Source organism: Recurvomyces mirabilis (genome assembly GCF_035927965.1).
Source record: "Recurvomyces mirabilis strain CCFEE 5264 chromosome Unknown scaffold_40, whole genome shotgun sequence".
Taxonomy (NCBI): domain Eukaryota; kingdom Fungi; phylum Ascomycota; class Dothideomycetes; order Mycosphaerellales; family Teratosphaeriaceae; genus Recurvomyces; species Recurvomyces mirabilis.
In genome coordinates this window covers 14,675-34,778 of record NW_027041974.1, presented here as the reverse complement: position 1 = coordinate 34,778, position 20,104 = coordinate 14,675, and the positions used below count along the sequence as shown (strand labels likewise).

The 20,104-nt window shown below is 53.9% G+C and overlaps 10 protein-coding genes across 10 annotated transcripts; 5 read left to right on the top strand and 5 right to left on the bottom strand.

Moving 5' to 3' along the window:
• Positions 1-643: 643 nt before the first annotated feature.
• LTS14_010303 (uncharacterized protein) lies at positions 644-1,830 on the top strand (the record flags this gene model as incomplete). The annotated part of the gene is made up of 3 exons (XM_064842979.1): positions 644-829; positions 888-1,440; positions 1,499-1,830. 3 exons carry the CDS (start codon positions 644-646, stop codon positions 1,828-1,830), a joined length of 1,071 nt encoding a protein of 356 aa, XP_064689403.1.
• Positions 1,831-2,528: 698 nt separating this feature from the next.
• VMA7 (H(+)-transporting V1 sector ATPase subunit F) lies at positions 2,529-3,467 on the top strand (the record flags this gene model as incomplete). The annotated part of the gene is made up of 3 exons (XM_064842978.1): positions 2,529-2,588; positions 2,804-3,172; positions 3,324-3,467. 3 exons carry the CDS (start codon positions 2,529-2,531, stop codon positions 3,465-3,467), a joined length of 573 nt encoding a protein of 190 aa, XP_064689402.1.
• Positions 3,468-4,119: 652 nt separating this feature from the next.
• Positions 4,120-4,789, bottom strand: NPC2 (Phosphatidylglycerol/phosphatidylinositol transfer protein; the record flags this gene model as incomplete). Its single annotated transcript, XM_064842977.1, has 2 exons — positions 4,120-4,486; positions 4,575-4,789. The coding sequence occupies 2 exons, from the start codon at positions 4,787-4,789 to the stop codon at positions 4,120-4,122; spliced, it is 582 nt and encodes a 193-aa protein (XP_064689401.1).
• A 457-nt stretch (positions 4,790-5,246) lies between these two features.
• SEC27 (Coatomer subunit beta') lies at positions 5,247-8,073 on the top strand (the record flags this gene model as incomplete). Its single annotated transcript, XM_064842976.1, has 4 exons — positions 5,247-5,264; positions 5,335-5,397; positions 5,463-6,958; positions 7,047-8,073. 4 exons carry the CDS (start codon positions 5,247-5,249, stop codon positions 8,071-8,073), a joined length of 2,604 nt encoding a protein of 867 aa, XP_064689400.1.
• Positions 8,074-9,451: 1,378 nt separating this feature from the next.
• Positions 9,452-11,466, bottom strand: LTS14_010299 (uncharacterized protein; the record flags this gene model as incomplete). Its single annotated transcript, XM_064842975.1, has 3 exons — positions 9,452-10,988; positions 11,047-11,208; positions 11,270-11,466. The coding sequence occupies 3 exons, from the start codon at positions 11,464-11,466 to the stop codon at positions 9,452-9,454; spliced, it is 1,896 nt and encodes a 631-aa protein (XP_064689399.1).
• Positions 11,467-12,198: 732 nt separating this feature from the next.
• HNT2 (Dinucleoside triphosphate hydrolase) lies at positions 12,199-12,808 on the bottom strand (the record flags this gene model as incomplete). Its single annotated transcript, XM_064842974.1, has 2 exons — positions 12,199-12,690; positions 12,749-12,808. The coding sequence occupies 2 exons, from the start codon at positions 12,806-12,808 to the stop codon at positions 12,199-12,201; spliced, it is 552 nt and encodes a 183-aa protein (XP_064689398.1).
• A 1,503-nt stretch (positions 12,809-14,311) lies between these two features.
• LTS14_010297 (uncharacterized protein) lies at positions 14,312-15,159 on the top strand (the record flags this gene model as incomplete). Its single annotated transcript, XM_064842973.1, has 2 exons — positions 14,312-14,821; positions 14,872-15,159. 2 exons carry the CDS (start codon positions 14,312-14,314, stop codon positions 15,157-15,159), a joined length of 798 nt encoding a protein of 265 aa, XP_064689397.1.
• Positions 15,160-15,495: 336 nt separating this feature from the next.
• Positions 15,496-17,087, bottom strand: LTS14_010296 (uncharacterized protein; the record flags this gene model as incomplete). The annotated part of the gene is made up of 2 exons (XM_064842972.1): positions 15,496-16,864; positions 16,915-17,087. 2 exons carry the CDS (start codon positions 17,085-17,087, stop codon positions 15,496-15,498), a joined length of 1,542 nt encoding a protein of 513 aa, XP_064689396.1.
• Positions 17,088-17,351: 264 nt separating this feature from the next.
• On the top strand, positions 17,352-18,029 carry TIM21 (mitochondrial import inner membrane translocase subunit tim21; the record flags this gene model as incomplete). Its single annotated transcript, XM_064842971.1, has 1 exon — positions 17,352-18,029. The coding sequence occupies one exon, from the start codon at positions 17,352-17,354 to the stop codon at positions 18,027-18,029; it is 678 nt and encodes a 225-aa protein (XP_064689395.1).
• A 1,328-nt stretch (positions 18,030-19,357) lies between these two features.
• On the bottom strand, positions 19,358-19,997 carry LTS14_010294 (uncharacterized protein; the record flags this gene model as incomplete). The annotated part of the gene is made up of 2 exons (XM_064842970.1): positions 19,358-19,776; positions 19,829-19,997. 2 exons carry the CDS (start codon positions 19,995-19,997, stop codon positions 19,358-19,360), a joined length of 588 nt encoding a protein of 195 aa, XP_064689394.1.
• Positions 19,998-20,104: the final 107 nt, after the last annotated feature.

Genomic DNA, 20,104 nt, shown 5'->3' with positions numbered 1-20,104 from the left:
TTGTTGGGTTAGATTCTGCGCAGCAGCTGTTTCCCTGCGTCTTGAACGCAGCATGGACACTGCTCCGCACAAGAATGCGCACTCCTAGATGTTGTAAATTCATCTTAGATAGTCCTCGCATGGTTTCTGTCGTTCCCAATCAACACAGTACGACCGGACCTTCCATGCAGTTTTCGAAAAAGACGATCCTCTATATGGTGGTCCACACATGGCGCTCGTACCCATAGTGCCTAGCGATCAGGCGCTCCATGGTGGAGGCGACATCTGAGCCGCATACTCGTGTCTCTTACTTGCGGTCGTGGGACATTCGACGCGAGATAAAAGTCACAATTGTGCGAGATCACAGCCGCAGCGCAATCCACCTAGTATTATTGGAGTTGCCGCACAGAATCCAGCCTGCAGGTGTTGCTGCTGGGTGAGGCAAAGTGTGTTTGTATCGTCGCTGAGGGCCGCCGACATCCTCATGTCATCTTCTGCGGTTCCTTCACGTGACATGAGACGCAAGTCGTTCGTTCCTGCCCTGCATAGGAAATGAGTGGATCCACCGCGGAAATTAGGCCCAAGCATATGTTTTGTTCAATCCACTTGCAACGATGTTTTCTCAATCCAGCACACCGAACCACCTTTAACTTGTCCCACCATCATGGCTTCCGCTCTGGGCCGGGTGATTGAGAAGCTTCAAGCTGTGGACAAGGAGACGGCATCCGCGCAGAATCGTGTCGCACGGCTCCAGCGCGCTAAGGAACAGCAGGTGTTGCAGCTTGCAACGACACAAGAGCAGCTGCTCTACGCTAAAACAGTAATGCAGCGATGCGAAGAAAAAGCTGCGGTGCGTATAGGACTGCATGCGGAGGTTCGCCGCCGACATACAGCTGATTGTATTACAGGCTGTGTACCATTACTACTTCGTTGACCCGTCCGTCGACCGGTTGTCCGGTGCAACGCCCAATCCTCCTGATGATGGCGAGTCGGTGAGAGTCAGCATCCCAGCGAGCAAGCCGTCCCACCTCACAAGCGCGACCGCGCAGAGCGCCGGCGCCGAGTCCGAAGACGCCACCACCACAGTCACGCACAAACGCGAGGTAGGTGCCAGGGGTTCCGATGTCTGCAAGACAAAAGCACCGCCAAGCATTCACCGTCGCTTTCCCATCGTGGTCAAATTCGAGGGCTCCTGGATAGAGATCTCTTGCAACTACTGCGGCGCAAATTCGGGCATCAATTCGGGAGAATTCATGAAGGGCGTGGTCGGCCTGGGCAAACACATCAAGCTCCACGCTGCACATGAACGTGGCGTATTCCCGATTGCCGAGATTCTGGCTACGTGCATGAAGCGTCAAGTCAGCGATCGGGACGCGCTCAACATGGTGCGGGGGAGAGACCCAATCGATCGTGAGATCAAGAACGCTGTGCCACCAGCTCGTGTGAAGCGGGTCTGCAAAGGTATGCTCTCTGGTTCCGACAGTGCTACTTGGCATATGGTGTGCTAATTATTGAGAAGATCCCAAACTGCCGGTGGAGGCTTCCATGGACGACTCGGTCCCCAACAGTACCGAGACGAGGTCTTTCCGGAAGTTCTTCGAAAATCTCGAGAAGCAAGATATCGGGACCGCCGGCGAGAGATCCACGGACTCCAGTATGTCCCGCTCATCGTTCGGCCTGCCTCAGAAGCGTCGTCACGAGAGTGAGCCTGAGCTTAGTAGCTTCGACATGCTGTGTCAGGGTGAAATCTCCTTGCCAGGACCGACAAGAAAACGCGCGGCCGCCACCACTCCTTTGGGTGGACCTCTCGACTACACCTGCGTCAACCACGATGAAGACGATGAGGAGTAGGGCAGAGCTACGCAGGGTTTCCGGCACCACGGCGAGGAAGGATGCTTCCTTCGTGCTGATGTTTTGGCATGGGGTTCCACGAGAACAGGAGGGTCGCCGTCATAACGCATGTACTATCGTACAAGACTGCTGGCGTGGCCGAGAGGGCTTGGGCGGGTCAACCGTGGGCATTTGGTGTACATCGTGTTGGAGATCCCTCGGGATCCGATGACCTTGTGGGCGTTGAGCTGACAGCTCCGGACAGACTACCAAAAAGACGATCGCCTAGAACGATGGTCGCCGTAGGCTTCCTTTCCATGCACATATATCGTCTTGTCTCGCCGCCCGTGGGCTGTCAGTCTTCATGTCGAAGCGACGCCTGGTCTAATGTCCATTGGTCGGGCACCGTTGATCTGGCCCGAAGTGACCCGAAAGTGACCCGAAGTGACACGATGTGACCTGCTGCTCTGACCCGATGCGCATCCAGAATCTCCCGCTCATCACCATCCATTCACGACCGTATATTCAGCATTATATTCTCTTCCGTCCTCTCGAATCCATCGGCAAGCGGGACGTCACCTCCAACCCCTCCGAGCTTTCCCCGACGCATCCCCGCTAGCTTCATCCATCATCTGCGACTATCGATTGAGAGCTCCGGAAGTGAGCAAGGAAGCATTCTCTCGCACTAACACGATCGTGGGATCTGCTGTGAGGCAAGAATGGCGTTACCGCAATCGGCATATAAGGATCGGGAGTTCTTGGCTGTTATTGGGGATGAGGTAGGTGTTGCTACTTATGCAATTACTCGTGGCTGGAGCTTGAGATGGAGGGACAGAGGGTGGGGTTGGATCATGAGCATGTGGTGGTGGAAGCAAGAGGTGGCTACGGAGGATTGGGACCGAGACCGGGCTGGAGGAATGTCATGATATGAAGCGCAGAAGAAGAAGTGGTAGTAGAGGACATGTCGGCTGACTTGCTCGGTGCTGGTGTATAGGACTCAGTGACAGGAATCCTCCTAGCAGGTGTTGGCGTAAGTCAAATCCCTCAGCCCCCCTCCTCTCTATCCCTACGAGCTACCCACATCATCGTCTTCCTCGGCATCAACATCACCCTTGTTCCACCCGACAAATCACTCCACGCACACTCCTCTGAGGAGACACATCACATGATACGCAAAACCGCATCCCCCCCAGGCCACAGACTGACATATACATGTGATACAAAGCACGTCACCGAACCCCCGGACTCCCAAAAGAACTTCCTCGTCGTCGACCAGAAAACCGAGACCTCCACCATCGAAGGCGCCTTTGATGCCTTCACGAAGAAGAGGAAGGATATCGCCATCGTGCTGATAAACCAACATGTACGTCCCTCCCTTCTATCCCTCCCTCCATCACTCACACTTACACTTACACTTACCACACCCACCAACGCCACCCCGCCCCATACCTGTCACGGAAAGACTATATTATACTATACTATACTGATATCCATGCTTTTTGGCGGGTGTATAGGTCGCAGATAAGATCCGAGGCCAAGTCGACGCTTATACCGAGGCCTTTCCCAGCGTGTTGGAGATCCCGAGTAAAGACCATCCGTATGATCCCGAGAAGGACTCGGTTATGAAGAGGGTGCGGAAGTTGTTTGGGGAGTATTGATTTTGGGTGGTTTCCCGGCTTTGTCTCTGCTGTGGCTGTGGCTTTGGCTAGGCTGGGATGGGATCGGCTGGCCCGTGGTGCATGGGATGAGATGATGAGAGCGGGATGCGCTTGGGATGAGAGGGGCGGGTGGATATGCGTGATGCTGGGTGGTGAGATGCAGATCAGATGAGATATGTTGGTTTGGGCAGAGAGGCGGGAAGAATGTGGAGGAGTGCCATCATTAGGGTTCTTGTGAACGAGTATGAAGTCGAGGGTATGGGTGAATCTCCTACTTGGCGTCACGGAGGTGGCCGCGAACATGAGACGTGATGTGATGTGATGTGATGTGACAGCAGCAGCAGCAGCAGCAGCGAGCGGTGGGATATGTATATGCTTCCTTCTCTCTCTCTCTCTCTCTCTCTCTCTCTCAGCCTATAGACAAGATACCCCCAACAACGAGCTTCTTCTCACCAAACACATCTCAGCAAATGCAATGCCATATCATATTATGCCTGCCTGTCTCAGCAAGGCCAGTCTCCCATGCGAATTGCAAACATCATCGCTCGTACGCGGAGAACGCACACACACTCACTCACTCACCCACCCACACGCCTCTCCTCCTCTCATCATACCCTCTCACCACTCCCAAGCACCCCAACATCACATCCCCTTACAACCCCACCTTATTTCCCCCCTCCTTCTGAAACCCCCCAAACACTACCCCGCCACCCCGTTTAAACTCCACAGCAGCCGTCAAACACGTAATCTTCGTCTTCTCGTCCGCGGCCACCACATCAGCCACTACTGTGTATTTTCCCGGTGGGATCTCCTTGGGTAGGTCGACTTCTTTGGATAGGCTGGTCTCCTTGTCTTTGCGCAGGGGGCAGGTCAGGTCCACCTTGCTGACTGTGTCGCAGAGGTCGGCGGTTTGGCGGATTATGGTTATGAGGCCGTATTTTACGCTGAGGTGGATTTTGGCGCCGTCGGTGACGTTTTGGGAGAGGATGCCCTTTGCGGTTACTTTGAGCGTTTCACCCCTGTTATTGAAGTGGCATGTTAGCTTCACACCGTCATTCATGCTTGTATGTGGTTTGTTGTGCGTTGGGTTTGTTGATGTTTACTCACGCTTTAGGTGGGTTGGGAGAGATGTCCACGTTCTCGATCGTGAGGATGTCGTCTTTCGGGTCCTGACAATGCTGCAGGGGGTTGTCGCCTGGGACGCTTAGGCTGCCATCGACATTGGGAGTGATGTCGCCGCCTACACTGGCGCCGAAGATGCTGGACCGTGCAGCGACGGTGGAGGAGAGAAGGGCGGTGGTTGCCAAGGCGAGGAACTTCATGATGGTGTCGTGTGTTTATGTGTGTATGTCTGTTGGAGATGATGGTGGTGGTGGTGGTGGTGGCGAATGGTTGCGGTTGTCACGTAGACGTTGTTCGTTCCTATCGCAAGCGAGCTCTGGATTCGGCGCTAGATGCCGTCACATGCAGACGCCACACTCTATCGTTCGAGCTTCCCGTTCTGTATGCGGGGTGGCCTGAGGCTCTCGAGGGTTTTGGATATTTTGGTGGAGGGATACGACAGCTGGAGCATTGGGTCGGATTATCTACTGCTATACCTTTCTTAACGATTAACCACCCATACCATCTTCTTCCCACCAACTTGGCGACGACGACAGTGGAGTTTGGAGTTCACAGATGCGGGAGTAAGCTACTGCTGGGCAAGAGGTGAAACGTATACACCCCGATTGAGACAAACAACGGTCCCTTGCGTCGGTGACACGAGGGCCAGCCGGCAACATGAGGCTCGATGTGAAGGTATATCATTATATCATGCACGGTACATATCTGGAATACGATGAGCAGAAAAGTTAACTTGGACCTGCAGAGGCAACTCTTTGCGCGCAGCGAGCGAGTAAAGGGGATTGATTTCCATCCAGTCGAGCCATGGGTAAGATATATACAACATACCATCACTCACGAGATCTGCTCTAATGGTGGGATTGTGTATGGCAGATCCTCACCACCCTCTACAGTGGCCACGTCTACATCTGGTCCTACGAAACCCAATCCATCATCAAAACCTTCGAGCTCACCGACGTCCCCGTCCGCGCCGGCCGCTTCGTCACCCGTAAGAACTGGATCGTCTGCGGCAGTGATGACTTCCAGCTCCGCGTCTACAACTACAACACTAGCGAGAAGATCACCAGTTTCGAGGCCCACCCGGATTACATCCGAGCCATTGTCGTGCATCCCACCCAGCCTTTTGTCTTGACCGCCAGCGATGATATGACGATTAAGCTGTGGGATTGGGAGAAGGGGTGGAAGTGTGTGCAGGTGTTTGAGGGGCATAGTCATTATGTCATGGGGCTGGCTATCAATCCGAAAGATACGAACACTTTCGCCTCCGCGTGTTTGGACCGAACAGTCAAGATTTGGAGTTTGGGGAGTTCGACACCCAATTTCACCCTCGAGGCGCATGAGACAAAGGGCGTGAATCATGTCGACTACTACCCGCAATCCGACAAGCCCTATCTCCTTACCACCTCCGACGACAGGACGGTCAAAATATGGGACTACACCACCAAAGCTCTCATCGCCACCCTCGAAGGCCACACCTCCAACGTCTCCTTCGCTTGCTACCACCCGGAACTCCCCGTCATCATTTCCGGATCCGAAGACGGCACCATCAAGATCTGGCACGCCAATACTTATCGTCTCGAAACTTCCCTCAGCTATGGCTTGGAGCGCGCATGGTGCGTGGCTTACCAGAGAGGCAAACAGGGTATCGCTATGGGGTTTGATGATGGCGCGGTCGTGGTCAAGATGGGTCGCGAGGAGCCGGCTGTGAGTATGGACAACAGTGGCAAGATCATCTGGGCTCGGCATACGGATATCCTCACCTCAGTCATCAAAGGCGCGGATAAGAGTTTGAAGGATGCACAGCCCATCTCCCTTCCTTCCAAGGACCTCGGCTCGACAGAGATATATCCTCAGACACTCCTCCACTCCCCAAACGGCAGGTTTGTAGCAGTCTGTGGCGACGGCGAGTACATCATCTACACGGCCCTGGCCCTCCGCAACCAGGCTTTCGGCTCCGCTCTCGATTTCGTCTGGGGAAGCAAGGAGAACGATAAGGATTATGCGATTCGTGAAACGCAGTACTCGGTGAAAATCCACCGGAACTTCAAACCCAAATCTGGCGACGGATCTGTCAACGTAGGCTACACGGCTGAGGGTCTGAGTGGTGGCGTTTTGCTCGGTGTCAAAGGCCAAGGCGGGATCGGCTTCTTTGACTGGGAGTCTGGGCAGCTGGTCAGGAGGATCGAAGTCGAGCCGAGGAATGTCTATTGGAGTGAGAGTGGCGAACTCGTGTGTCTGGCATGCGAGGAGAGCTTTTATGTGCTGAGGTTCGAGCGAGAGCAGTTTGTTGCTGCTGTGCAGTCTGGGAATGTGAGTGCGGAGGATGGGGTCGAGGAGGCTTTTGAGGTGGTTTGTGATATTAATGAGAGGTTTGTCCATCATCCCTTTCCCCCTTTCATTCACCGACAATCCTGGGGGACGAAAAGTTGGTAAGCTGATTTGATTCTCTGTGTTTAGTGTCCGCACCGGCCAATGGATCGGCGACTGCTTCGTCTATACCTCCGTCTCCAACCGCCTCAACTACCTCGTTGGCGACCAGACTTATACGATCTCCCACTTCGACTCTCCTCATTACGTCCTCGGATACCTGCAACGAGACGGAAGGGTCTACGTCTGCGATAAAGATGTCCAGGTCACTTCTTTTGCCTTAAGCGTGAATGTCATTGAATACCAGACTCTGGTTCTGCGAGGCGATATGGAGGCTGCGGAGGAAGTGCTCGAAGGGATTCCTGCCGAGCAGAGGGGCAAGATCGCTCGGTTCTTGGAGGGCCAGGGACTCAAGGCTGAGGCGCTCGAGGTCGCGACGGATGGGGAGCATAAGTTCGAGCTGGCGTTGGGGTTGGGGAAATTGGATGTTGCTCTCGGACTTGCACGTGAAAGTGATGTCGAGCATAAGTGGAAGGTCGTTGGGGATGCCGCCTTGGGGGCCTGGGATCTGGGGCTGGCGGTGGAGTGTTTTGAGAAGTCTCGCGATCTGGGTTCTCTGCTGCTGCTTTACTCGGCGAGTGCGGACGCGGAGGGGTTGAGGAGTCTGGCGGGCCAGGCGAGAGAGGCGGGACAGTGGAACGTCGCTTTCTCTTGTCTTTGGCAGGTTGGGGATGTGGAGGGGTGTTTGAATGTTTTGACCTCGACGGGACGGACGGCCGAGGCGGTGTTGTTTGCGCAGACGTATGCGCCGAGTCGAGCGACGGGGTTGGTTGGGTTGTGGAAGGGGGAATTGGAGAAGGCGGGTAGGGGGAAAGTGGGGAGGTTGTTGGGGGTGCCGGGGGAGGATGAGGAGATGTTTCCGGAGTGGGAGGAGTATCTCAAGCTTGAGACGGATGGGGAAAAGGGAGGGGAGGGAGAGCTGATTGATGTTGGTGGGGAGGAGGATGAGGCGGCTGCTGGCAAGGCGGTTGGGAATGGCGAAGCTGCTACGGAGGAGGGCGAGGTGAAGGTTGAGAACGGTGAAGATGCTGCGGGGGAGGCGGAGAAGGACGCTTGAGTGTCCTCGGCCTTTCGCGGTCTGAGTAGAGCGGCGTGATGTTATGGTTATGCAGCGGCGCTATGGCGTACGAAGGAGCATTGAGCGGTAGGCCAGGCATTCCTGAGACTGGTGGTGTTCTTCCAGCTTTTGCAGGTCAGGTATCTATGATAGAGAAAGCGAATCTCATGAACCTATTGACCGGTATCCATGAAATCCCCTCGCTGTTTCTGCCGCGGGCCTCGTAAACAACCATGATTGACATTCCATCTTGCGACCGCAATAATCTGTACCGACTTTCGCCGATGTCGGCATGGGAAACGCTTGTAGGTGAGCACAGGCGGGAAGAGCGCATCGGCTCTATTTATTACGGGATGAGTGACGGCCGGGGGACCTACATCTGTAACGAGACGTCTGCCCTCCGAAGATCGTTGAGAGCGGATCTTTGCCACTGGCCTGCCACTCACCTGTCCGCTCGAACTGGGACACGGCGACAGAAAGGAGTCATTTCTACGGAGTCTGCCTAGTCTCGGAGAGCGCATCCAAGTCCGTCGGCCTTTCTGCATTGTCATCGTGGCCACATAGCAGCATTACCTGAGCACCGGGCTGAAGATCATTACCGACGGAGAACATCTGGAAACCATGGCGCCACAGGACCAGCCCCAACTCAAACCTATCCTCTCAGCAGGTTTCGGCCGCTTCGCCTCGAATAATGCTTTCGGTCAAGCTCGCTTCGGTCCCAATGCCGGGGACAAAGCACTAGAACTCCTCGCCACCTCCATTGCTAAAGCCCGGGAAGCCGGCTTCGAGATTTTGGCCGAGGATATGAATCCCCAGGATATCGAAGATAGTCTCCAGCGCTTCGAGCGGAGATTGATGGAGCGGGAGTGGGTGGCTGTTAATTTTGGTTATGGGGTTAGGGGCGTGAAGGAGAATACGGTGCTTTTTGAGCGGTTGTTGGGGGTTTTGAGGCTGGGAAAGCCAGGGGTCAGGGTTATGTTTAGTAATGGGCCGGATGAGGTGATTGAGGCTGTGAGGAGGAATTTTCCGGAGAGTTTTGGGGGAGGGGGAGGGGGAGGGGATGGGTAGGTGGTATGGAAGTTGGGTGGTTTGGTGGATGAGGCTCGGTCGTGTGAGGGGAGGAGATTAGGAAATTTTTTCCTTGAATCTGAGAAGAAATTGGTTGGGTTTGATCTAGACCCTCCAATTCACTTTTTCTCGTTTTCCAAAGTAATATCCCAAGCGTTCGCCCCGATTTCCCTCCCCCTTCTATCTCTCTCTGACCCTTGGTCACCATCTCTCTTGTGCAAATCCCGCAGAGATCTCTTCGTTCTCAAAGAATAGCATAGCATAGCATAGCATATCGGCAACTATCCCCCATTCCATTTCCTGCTAGCCACTACCCGACAGATTTTATAATGCCCCCGACCATAGCGCCCAAAAGGCTAGGGACTATAAAAGTGGCGTAGAGGACCCCGAGAGGTAGGACACGACGCTGCAGCCTGTCGTCGTGATGGTCGCTGTCATTCGCTCCATGCGCTGCTACGTCTTCTTCGAGCTCGGTCATGACTTCGGCGGCGTAGGTGGCGTTGGTGATGACTCGGGGGAGGTCGTCGAGAGTGGCTCGGTTGGTGAGATTGTGGTAGCCGCTCAGGAGATTGGCGAAGGTAGGTTCGGTGATGGTGAGGTTGCCGGCGGCGATGGACGCGCGGGCTTGCTTCGCGGTCTCGAGGAAGGCGTGGGGGTCGGCGAAGAGGGAGCCGAGGGCGGTAACTTCACGGACGACGGTCTTCTCCGGCTGGGTCTTGATTTGCTGCAGGATCGGGCTGTCCTTCACGCGGGCGAGGATGACGGCGGCGCCGGGGACCATCTTGTTGATGCTGGCGGTCATGGGCAGGATCTCGCCGAGGTAGGGGAGTGGCTCCAATTTTGCAACGAGGTCGGCGAGTCTCTCTGCGGCCGGTCGGGTATCGACTTCGAGGCTGACAGCAACATCGGGACCATCCACAGCTTTCCGGGCCCTTAAGTAGAGGATGGCATCGATGGCTCGTTGAGCGGTAGCTGCTTTGGCGGAGGTTGTTGCGGTGGCGGCGACGTCACGACCTGCGATTACTGCGGCCTTGTCGGCGTTGAGTGTGCCGACAGGCGGGAACACACCAAAGTGACCATCGTCTTGCAAGTGCTGCACCTTATCCTTCATGGCCTCATCGCGAACCTTCTCCTCCGCTTTCCGGATCACATCGTCAGCGGCCTCAACGCTGGCAAACTCCTTGTAAACACGCTCGTCACCATCCTCGTCTCCCTTCTTCTCCAGGCCGATCAACATACGAAGAGCAGGCTCGGTCATGGCAATCATGCCGTCGTCGTTCTGCTCACGTGCGATCTGGGCGGCTTTCATGGTGTCGGCGGTGTCTCCAACCCATTCGGCGATTCCGTCCAATGCCAAGGTCATCTTGGGATCTTGCTTCCACAGCTTCTCCTTGAGAATATCGCTGTGGGCCAGGCGGACGAGGAAGTGGACGAGGCCTGGATTCTTGTCCTTGATGTGGGCGACCATGTTCTGAACTTCTTCGAGGGACGGGAGTGGTTGCAGAGGTTTGACCGTCTCGACGAGGTCATGGATAATTTTTGCTGGCTTGATCTTTGAGCCTTCCTCAGACCTCTTGGACTTGTCACTGTGATCAGGCAACATGGCACCGACCGCACCACGCGCAATATCGATCGTTTCATCAGCAATATCCATGCCAGCTTGTTTGGTCCCTTTGACGAGGTGGAGGAGGTCTTCGGTAATAGAGCGGGCGTGGACGACCTCACTGGACACATCCGACTCATCCCGCTTCGGTTGTAGATGTGTTATAAGGACCCCCACATCTTCGACATCGGAGGGACCGAATCCAGGCTCCTGCTTGATCTCGCCGCAAATAGGTGTGATGAGGCTATGAGGAAGGACGTCAGCATATCATGACTGGTTTGGCCGACGGTGGGGATGTATACTTCTCATGACTCTCAACATGCCACTTCTCACACACAGCATTCTCATCAGCAAGTTTGACCGTCTGGATCTCGACGATGACGTGATTGCTAGTGGAGTCGTCGGCGTCGGTGACCCACTGACGGCATTCAGGGGTGATATTGGCGCCGTCTTGGCCAAGGTGCCTATCTCGAGGTCAGACGATTCTTGCTTGGAGCAGTGGTATGTGTATATGTTATGACTCACCACACCTTGCACTCCTTGCCACCGGACAACACCTTGTGCGTGTCGACGACGACGGTGGGGTGTTCACCATCCTTGTCGGCGCCGAGGGGTGCGGGCACAATGGTGCCGAACGGATTGGCTAGTAAAGGTAGGATCGGGACGGCGAGCGAAAAGGTCGCCAGGGCGGCTAGAGTAGCGAAAGTCTTGAGGTTAGGCATCTTTGTGTTAGCTGGTCCTTGATTAGATGGTAGTAGTGTTAGAGGTGAGAAGATACGACAGAACAGCAGGGTGAACCTCCATACTTATATCCATCATCCCAAACCTAGATGTTGAGTTCTCAGATGACCAGACGGATGAGAAGCTTCTGCTTGTAGCTTTCATCTGGTAAGCATTGAGACGAGACGACAGAGGCGAATCTCGCTACGTGGCAAACTTTGACGTGCACTTAATCACAGACCATTCGGACGATATCTTGCCAGATGAAGATCTCAAGCATCACAGTTCCGTATGATTGCTTGGAGTGCGACACGCTAGAATAGAACGTACAAACCGGAACGGGGAATTCGAATATGAGCGGCAGTCGTCTGGAGGGAGATGTTTAGTCTTTTGAGAATGAGAGATAGCTTCGACCTTACACCACAGGCTTGGGTGATTGACGTGGTATGGTGCGGATTTCAGCGTTCGCCCGAGGAAGAGGACTGCACGTGTGTAGCTTACGAGCTGCAGTACTCAGTCACTTCTATTGCTCGTCAGCAAAAGGGTTCCAGCGAGGAGGAAGTAATGGGCCCAGGTGTAAGTAGTAAATCTCTAGGTCAGCATGTGCTTCGGTACTCTCCATTCCGTACAGTCATCAAAAGCGTTGCCCTTTGAGCTTTCTCTTTGCATGACAGTATAGTGCACTCGAGAAAGTGGGAAAGTAGATATATGTGATTAACAGCTGATGAAATTGCTTACAGCTTACCACCCTCCTCACGCTCGTCCTTCTCCATCTCCTCGCTCAACCACTTGGCCTCGGCAGCCATCTCTGACTTACCACGCGGCTTCCGATCCTCGTCTTGCGCCCACTCCTTTTTGGCTTTCGCACCACGCACAGCTTGATCTTGATGCCTGCCCACATTGCCTTCTTCACCCTCCAGCCACTGATGTATCTTGTCGTCTCCTCCCGCATCCTCCCTCTGTCGCGGAATCACGTGGCAGTGGACATGTGATACACTTTGTCCTGCGGCTTCGCCATCTTGCACCGCGACGTTGAAGGCGTCGGCTTTGTAGAGGCGCTTCAGTGTTCGTTGGATCCGGGTCACGGTCGTGAAGAGATCGGAGACTTCGTCATGGCTTAGGTCGCTGAGGGAGGGTTTGACGGCGAGTGGTGAGACGAGGATGTGGCCAGGCAAGAGGGGCTTGAGATTCACGATCGCGAAAGAGTGTTTTGTGATGTGGAAGACCTACCGTGCCATCTCAGCATCGTGCTATTGCTGCTGGATGTGTGCTGGATCGCTGTACCTGTGATGTTACATCGAATTTGGCGAAGTGGATGAGACGGCGGCCTGGGAAGGAAGACATGTCTTGGTCTTTTTCACCCATATCTCAATAGCGAAGAAAGTTGCATCGTTTGAGCAGTGGAGGAAGGATGTTGTCAATGCAATGCACCTCCTCCGTCCGTGCCCGTCATGACAGCATCGTGCATGTGAAGCCGATACAATTCAACTTCTATTAATCCCATCCATCGCATCTCGTACCTTTGCTTCTTGGACGCCTTCGCCAACGAGGGCTACGTTCCACCACCAGACGTGACACTCATTATTGTCACAAGATGCAAGAAGGTGGAGCATATCCCTCTCACCTTCAATATCCATTGCGACGACCCGCCCCGTCTCACTCGACGAGACCGTGGTGTGAGTCTTGATGACTATCTAAGATAAGGGTGACCACCTTTCCAACCCTCGTTCACACAGATCGCGTGCAAGATGCTGCCATTCGCCAACGTCGTAATCATTCACGCCATGGCCACAGCCACCTAAGCCGGTATACTGGCCTAGGGTGTCTGCCAGACTTGCTGTGCTGCGGGCGTCGTAGTCTGCTACAGCGATGCTGGGTTCACCTTCGGGACTGACTTCGCCGCCACTGCCCCGGCGGTCATTCTTGCGTGCAACGTGGCCTTCGGCAAGTGCTCGGCGACATGCATCATTGCCAGGGCTGGCGATTGGACCTCTAGACAGATATCGAATCCTGCGTTACATTACTCCATGCGTGGTACACATGCTACAGGCATGGTCTACCTGGCGCGTATATTCAAGCGGGTGGTCACCGTGGCGACTGGGAGCGGCATTGCGCCTTGTCTGGGATTGTTCGGACATATGCCTCACACTCAGTGCAGAGTGATTTGGTCGGCGCCTGATCCCTTGGCGATCTTCGGAAAGAACCTCTACGAGTCTGTGCACTCTGCTGATCCCAACACGATCGTATGGGGTACTAAGCGGAATGGTCGTCCAGACTTGGTGGCGCTTTCACAATGTGCTTATGAGTGTCTTGATGCAGAGGCATTGTTCTTCATCAGGGATCGTAAGCTGACGCTAGCAGTGGTTGGTGAGCCTCGGAGATGTCGTGTCTGCGCATATGCTCCAAACTTTGACTCATGAAGCCATATCCCTCGCGCCACATCCAGGAGCGGCAGCAGCTCCTGCAAATACTTTCGTACATCAGATAGACTGCATGTTGAGTATCCGAGGCCAGAATGTATCGAGGAGACGTCAGGTCAGGGCGCGATGTCCGCTTCCTAATTCGCACTTTATGGCCCAGCTCTCAACTGCTCGGAGAGCACATAATTTCCGAGCAAGATCTCCTGAGAATGACAGCGAGCAGGCGATACAAGAGCATGAATATCATGGATGCCCATATCATGACATAAGCTCAGCTAGCAGACTTCACAGCTCATGAAGCTGCTATGCGCTGGCAGTTCTATCGCATGCTCCGGCGGTTGCGAATATATGAAGTCGTTCAAGCCTCCAGAATCCATGGACTTGGCTCAGCATCGTGTTACCTACCGAGAAGGTACTGACGAGGATCATGCCTCATACCGACACCGAAGTCCTCCGTCCTCCACAAGTCCTCGCTCTGCCTCATTTCAAAAGCCGCTGTGTCCTCACCATCGTCACGGAGCGGCGCTCCTACAACTCTGGCAATAGCAACCCATATCTGCAGGATGAAGAAGAACAGCTCTTGGTCTGTAAAGGCTATATCGAACCCACATCTTCCCTCAACCACTCCAAGGACCCAGTAATCGGCACGGGACTCCGTCGGCCGGTTACAGTAAAGCTCTACATGCCACAGCACGGACACAGTAGCGTCCGAGCTTTCAAGGATGTAGCAGCGTTGAGCTACGCTCTTCGACGGCGAGAGGGCAAATCTGCTGATATTCCTGAGGTCCTAGCTAATGTGCACAAGCATCCTGATGGGGTTGACAGAAGCCTTCGAGATGTCATCGGCGACTTTTGGCCCAGTGTCCTGCACTTTGTCATCTTCGAGTTCATGCCACCAGAGAATTTATGCGAGGATCCAGGGGAGATAATCATGCCGGTGACATCTGCTGGATTGCGCACAAGGGGCAGCCTGTGCAGCCTGTGCAGCCGAAGAATGACATGAGTTATGTTGGCGTAGGACTGCACAAGACCGATCCGGAGCGGCTTGCTTCGCCTCACACACCCAAGTACGATGAAGACGACGATGACGACTCATTGTCTTTTCGCAGCCGGGACTGGGTCTACACACCTTCTACCTATGGCTCGCCACCTAAACGTGCGATCCCGACTAATCTGCTGAACGATGATGGCGGACTCGAGAAGACGTACAAAGCTTCTGTCGCGATCTGTGGGACGCCTTTGGCGCTTACGGAGCTCGATGTCAGCTTGACATGAGGTTTTGTTTCTAGCATGAGGGATTTGGTAGGTGGAATCACGTGTTGAGCTGAGTGTGAGTCTTTGATGACGTTGGGGAAAGGTAATGTTTGTTGGCGTCCAGGTGCGTCCGATGGATGAGAGTCTTTCGATGAGCTAGCTGTCATGAGTTTTGAACGTCGGAGGATCAGCATTTATACACTCTCGGCTTGTGTAATTTGCATCTTATGCAGCGTGGTTGGGTTCAAAAGTATTGGAGAGTCATATGGCTGCTTGAGAGATCAGCAGCATGTTTTCGAAAATGCTGATGAGAGTTCTTGGTTTCATAGAACGACAAATGTATCATTCTCAACTTCTCTACCCGAGCATCTCCTTCTGCTTCTTCCTAATCTCCTGTGTAAGACCCTCGACATCCAAGCCGCGCATTTCATCACTCAGCCCCTCAGTCACCACCTCAAGCTCCTCCACTCTGCTGCGGAGATCTTCGTCTTGCAATCTGATGGTACCATAGCTTGTATGTGCGTATACAGCGCTGAGTAAGTCCTGAAGATCATGATCCGACTTTGTGATGCTATCAGCCAATTGGTCGCTGATACCGCGCTCGGTGCTCTTGCTTAATTGCTGCACTCGCGCATGGCGGTCCTGTTTGGCTTGGGTGAGCGCTTGGAGTAGTCTCGCGGTGTCTGTGGAGTCCTTGACACGGATATCGAACGATCGGAGGAGCTGGCTGACTGCGTCCTGTGGCTCGGAGATGTTTGCTTGGACCAGACGCAGGGGCTTGAGACCTTTGGCTACTGGTGTAGCTGGAGACTTTACAGCCGCCTGCGTTTCATGCCTCGGATCCAATGGTTTAGCAGTCACGGTCTGGTGAGCAGCGTTGAGTTCTACAATAGCTGCTTGGTATGTATGCAGATGCTGAGCATGATTGTCCAGAGTCGCGAGTCGGTTGGTCAGGAAGTGCATTGTCGCCAGCATGTACTCCGTCCATCTCGCGCGTTTGGCCTCTGTATCCGAGCCTGCGTCTTTTAGCTCCCGTAGGATCGGTTGACGATACTTGCCCTCCACAGCCATGGTTGCCAGACTGTCAATCTCACCGGATAGTTCAGATAATTCGGCGAGAAGCGAATCGCGCTGCTTTTCAGTATCCTTTGGTGTATGCCCGTTCGTTTTAGGTGTAGACGGGGCATGAGAATTGTATGCAGAATCGATACGCACCCGCACCTCCTGCGCCATAAGAGTGGTGAGGACTTGGCATAAACGCTCGACTTCTGCTGCTAAGGCATCACTGTCTTGGCTAGTATTTGTGATGCGAGGAAGGATCTTCTGCAGGCCATCGAGAAGCCGATCGTCTTTCTCCAGCACTCTGTCCACCCCAGCAGGCAGACTTCCCGCCGTAGTGCTCACCTGCTTAGTTGAGCTAAGAATCTGCTCCTGAATAGAATCGGCAAGTTCGGTGATTTCGAAGTCAAGCTGTGCCTTGTGGCGTGCAGACTCGACCTGTCGCTCCTGCTGGCGGGAAACTGCTGTCGTACTGCTGGAGTTGCTTGTTTTGAGCTGCTGCAATGCTCGCTTCTGTTCCTCCATGGTTTGGCATTGCTTCTCAATGGCTGCTGTGCTAGTCTCAAGTGACTGTATGGCTGCTTCGAACTCCGCATCTTCCAGTGCACGATGTGACAAACCATCGCCAGTCGTGGCCAGAGCACCGCTTTTGAAGCGATTGTTGTGGCTGTGGCAATGTCAGTGTATCACTTTTGCATGAATGCGACAGAAGCTTACAAATTCAGCTCATCTCGGGTAAGGAGTGTGTCGGGCTGCAGATACTCTTGCACCCAAGATGTGAGCTCGTGACTGGTGGCGTTGTCGTTGAATGCTTTTGAGACTCCCTCGTCCAAAGTAATTTGCCGATCCTTGAACACGCGAGTCAAGGTCTGCTGCTCCGTTTGTGCCATCTTGGACAAGACGGCAGTGCATGCAGAAGTAGTAGAGACAACCAGACTGCTGTTGCCGATTGAACAAGCAAGAAGACGTCGCCCAAGAAGGAAGTTGCGCACACCCCTGCCAAGCAAGATCCACTTTCCCCGGCTTCCATGCACCCCACATACGCGCCATGTGCATAGAAGCTTACAAGCTCCCTCATCGACCATCTCTACCCTGCATACCATCAGGCCGTGAGGATGGCGTCAAAGGCAATGCTACGGTCGCCCACACTAGCGATGCCTTCAGTAGCTAGACTTGCCCGACAATCGCCGATCCTGCAGCATATCCGCCTCGCAACCACGAGCTCGTCCTCACCTGGCTCCACTGCTATACGTACCCGTCGCGTCACAGTCACGAATGACACAGGCGCCGTACCATGGAAGGAACTCAAAATGGGCGAGAAAGCTGCCCGAGCAACTCAGCAGTCATTCAACTTCGGCCTCATCATGCTTGGCATTACATTGACAGGCGCAGTCGGCTACGTGCTATGGCTCGAAGTCTTCAGCACGGACAGCAAGACCGCCATCTTCAATCGAGCAGCTGACCAAGTGCGAAAGGACCCACGATGTATCGAACTCTTAGCGGGGACTGAGGGTCTACACACAAAACGAGAGATCAAAGCCTATGGTGAGCCGAGCTGGAGCAGGTGGGCCAGGAACAGGACGATCGCGAGCAGAAATGAGACGGATAGAGCGGGTGTGGAGCACATGCACATGCATTTCTATGTCGAGGGGCCGGCGGCAAAGGGGACGGTGCAGGTGCATATGTTGAGGATGCCAGGACAGAAGGACTTTGAGTATAAGATGTTGGCTGTGGATGTGCCGGGGCAAAAGAGATATTTCCTGGAGGGTGGCGATGGCATTATCGGTGGGCAGAGGAGTCAGGGAAGAATGTTTGGGGTGAGGTGGAATTGAAGACAACGTATGCGGATGTGAGGGTGCATCCTTGGGACGCGGACATGGTCACGGAAACTGTCCTGTCTAACATCGACGCCACTTTCCGGCAAGGCTATACGATGGAGTCAGGCTTGACCAGACTACTTTTGCAGAAGCCGGAGGCTCATGTGATGGCCTCCTGGCTCTTTGGCCAACTCAGCCACGCAATCGACTGTACAGCTTCGATCCCCGGCATATGGACTGGATAGACTACTTCGGGATATGCCCTCCATCTGACATACTAGGTGGAGATGCATCATTACTCTCCGCAATAGCACGAGCCTGACACAAGCCCCAAGTCATGTGCCCGCAGAAGTCATGTCAGTATTCTTTACCGACTGCCGATTCAACTTTGGCTGCACCCAGATTCACGATCGACATCATCCAGCGACTTAAGATCTTCATCGTGGATGAATGAACAAGATGAAGGCTTTTGCTCAGAACATCCCGTGCAGCATGGTCAAGTACGTCAGCTACCTTGGTATCATTCCCTATTAGGATGGCGACGACTGCCGGGGAGTCGACTTCACTTAATTGGAGCACAACAGTCTCACCGTGGAAGGAGATGATGCTCCGCCTGCTACTACAAGAGTCGTATGCCGAGCACATGACTCGCATCGAGTCAATTCGAGAAGCTTGGCTGGAAGGCGACACTGTCACCATGGTTTCCACAAACCTCCTTGAGCTTTGGAAGTACGTCAAGTCACCAGTGCGCGAAGACTAAAGTTCCCAACGAATATGCATAAGCATCAACACCTTGGCTTGGTGGATAATCACCAGCCCGAAAGCTTTACTGTGCGTCCTTATGTCACGTGCGTCCGCATGTCACATGCATCCGCGCTGGTGTGAAGAGCCGGCGCAATACAATTCACCAGACTTTGAATGCCATCGTGGGATACTCCAGTCTTTAGCAAAACGGTGGTACCTCATGTCGGTCTTTGATTTGCGCGCTACACCTTCAGGGGCAGTACTAGCTATTGCAGGCTCCATCATCCTGTGTACAGCAATACCTCTTCTTAATATCCAACTTGTGGACTCATGAGACACTAAAGTACCTAGACAGCGGCTAGCTGACCCATCGCCGCACGAATAAAGTCAAATCGTTCGTGACTGTGACGGACTGAGAGTACGCAGAATGGAACGCGTTTTACGTGCCATATTGCATACAACTGTCGCGCAGGCCAAATATCCTCAGATGCATGGGCAGCTATCTGTTCTTTTGAGCAGCATGTTTCTTCAGCATACAGGGCCATGGCGTACCGACTTCTTTGTATTCCTTCGTCCAATGAAATAGCGTGCCAAGATCTTCAGTCTTGCAACATGCTCTGAACACACGAACTTTGACAGTCGTCTCGCACTTGCACATGGTCCATCCCGGTCATCCTTTCAATCATGTAGCTATTGACAGCAGCAGAAGAAACTCTCAACCAGCACCCGCAGCATCTCCTCAAACCGAAATGTCGGATGCCGGCTAGCGTTTCGCAATCTGCTCGACGAGCGCCAGAAAGGCATTCTTGCCTCGAGGTAAAGGGATCGGTGGCAAATTCGCGCCGCATCTCTGTAGAAGACTGAGGTGTTGGCGTTGAATGAGCTATGTGAAGCCCGTTTGCGTCGTCCTCCGAGGGCACAGTGGTGTCGGCTGAGTTCATGATCTTCTGTTTCTTCTGAGCTTGAACCGGGCGGATTCTGGCTGGAGATGTTGCGGTTGTGTCTTCTGAGCCGCCGCCTGCATTATGTTAGCTTACGGGTTAGTCTACAAATGCAACGCATGTACATACCAAAGGAATCCCGAGCACTTCCCTTCTGGCTGCCACCTTCGACCTTGTGGTTCGTCGCAGCCGGCACACGTTTCCACGGCACACTGCTCTGCTTCAGAGCTTCGAGTTCGTCCTTAGTGATGCCCTTTACTTCGCAAAAGTCGGCGTTGAAGGCGTTCTCGGAGCTCATCTTTGTGCACCGCGGCGCAGTGAAGTGTATAGCCGCTTGCGCCGATGAAGAAGCCAGTCGCACTCTTTTGAGGAGCATTTGCAGCTTCATTCAAGCTGTTGCAACAT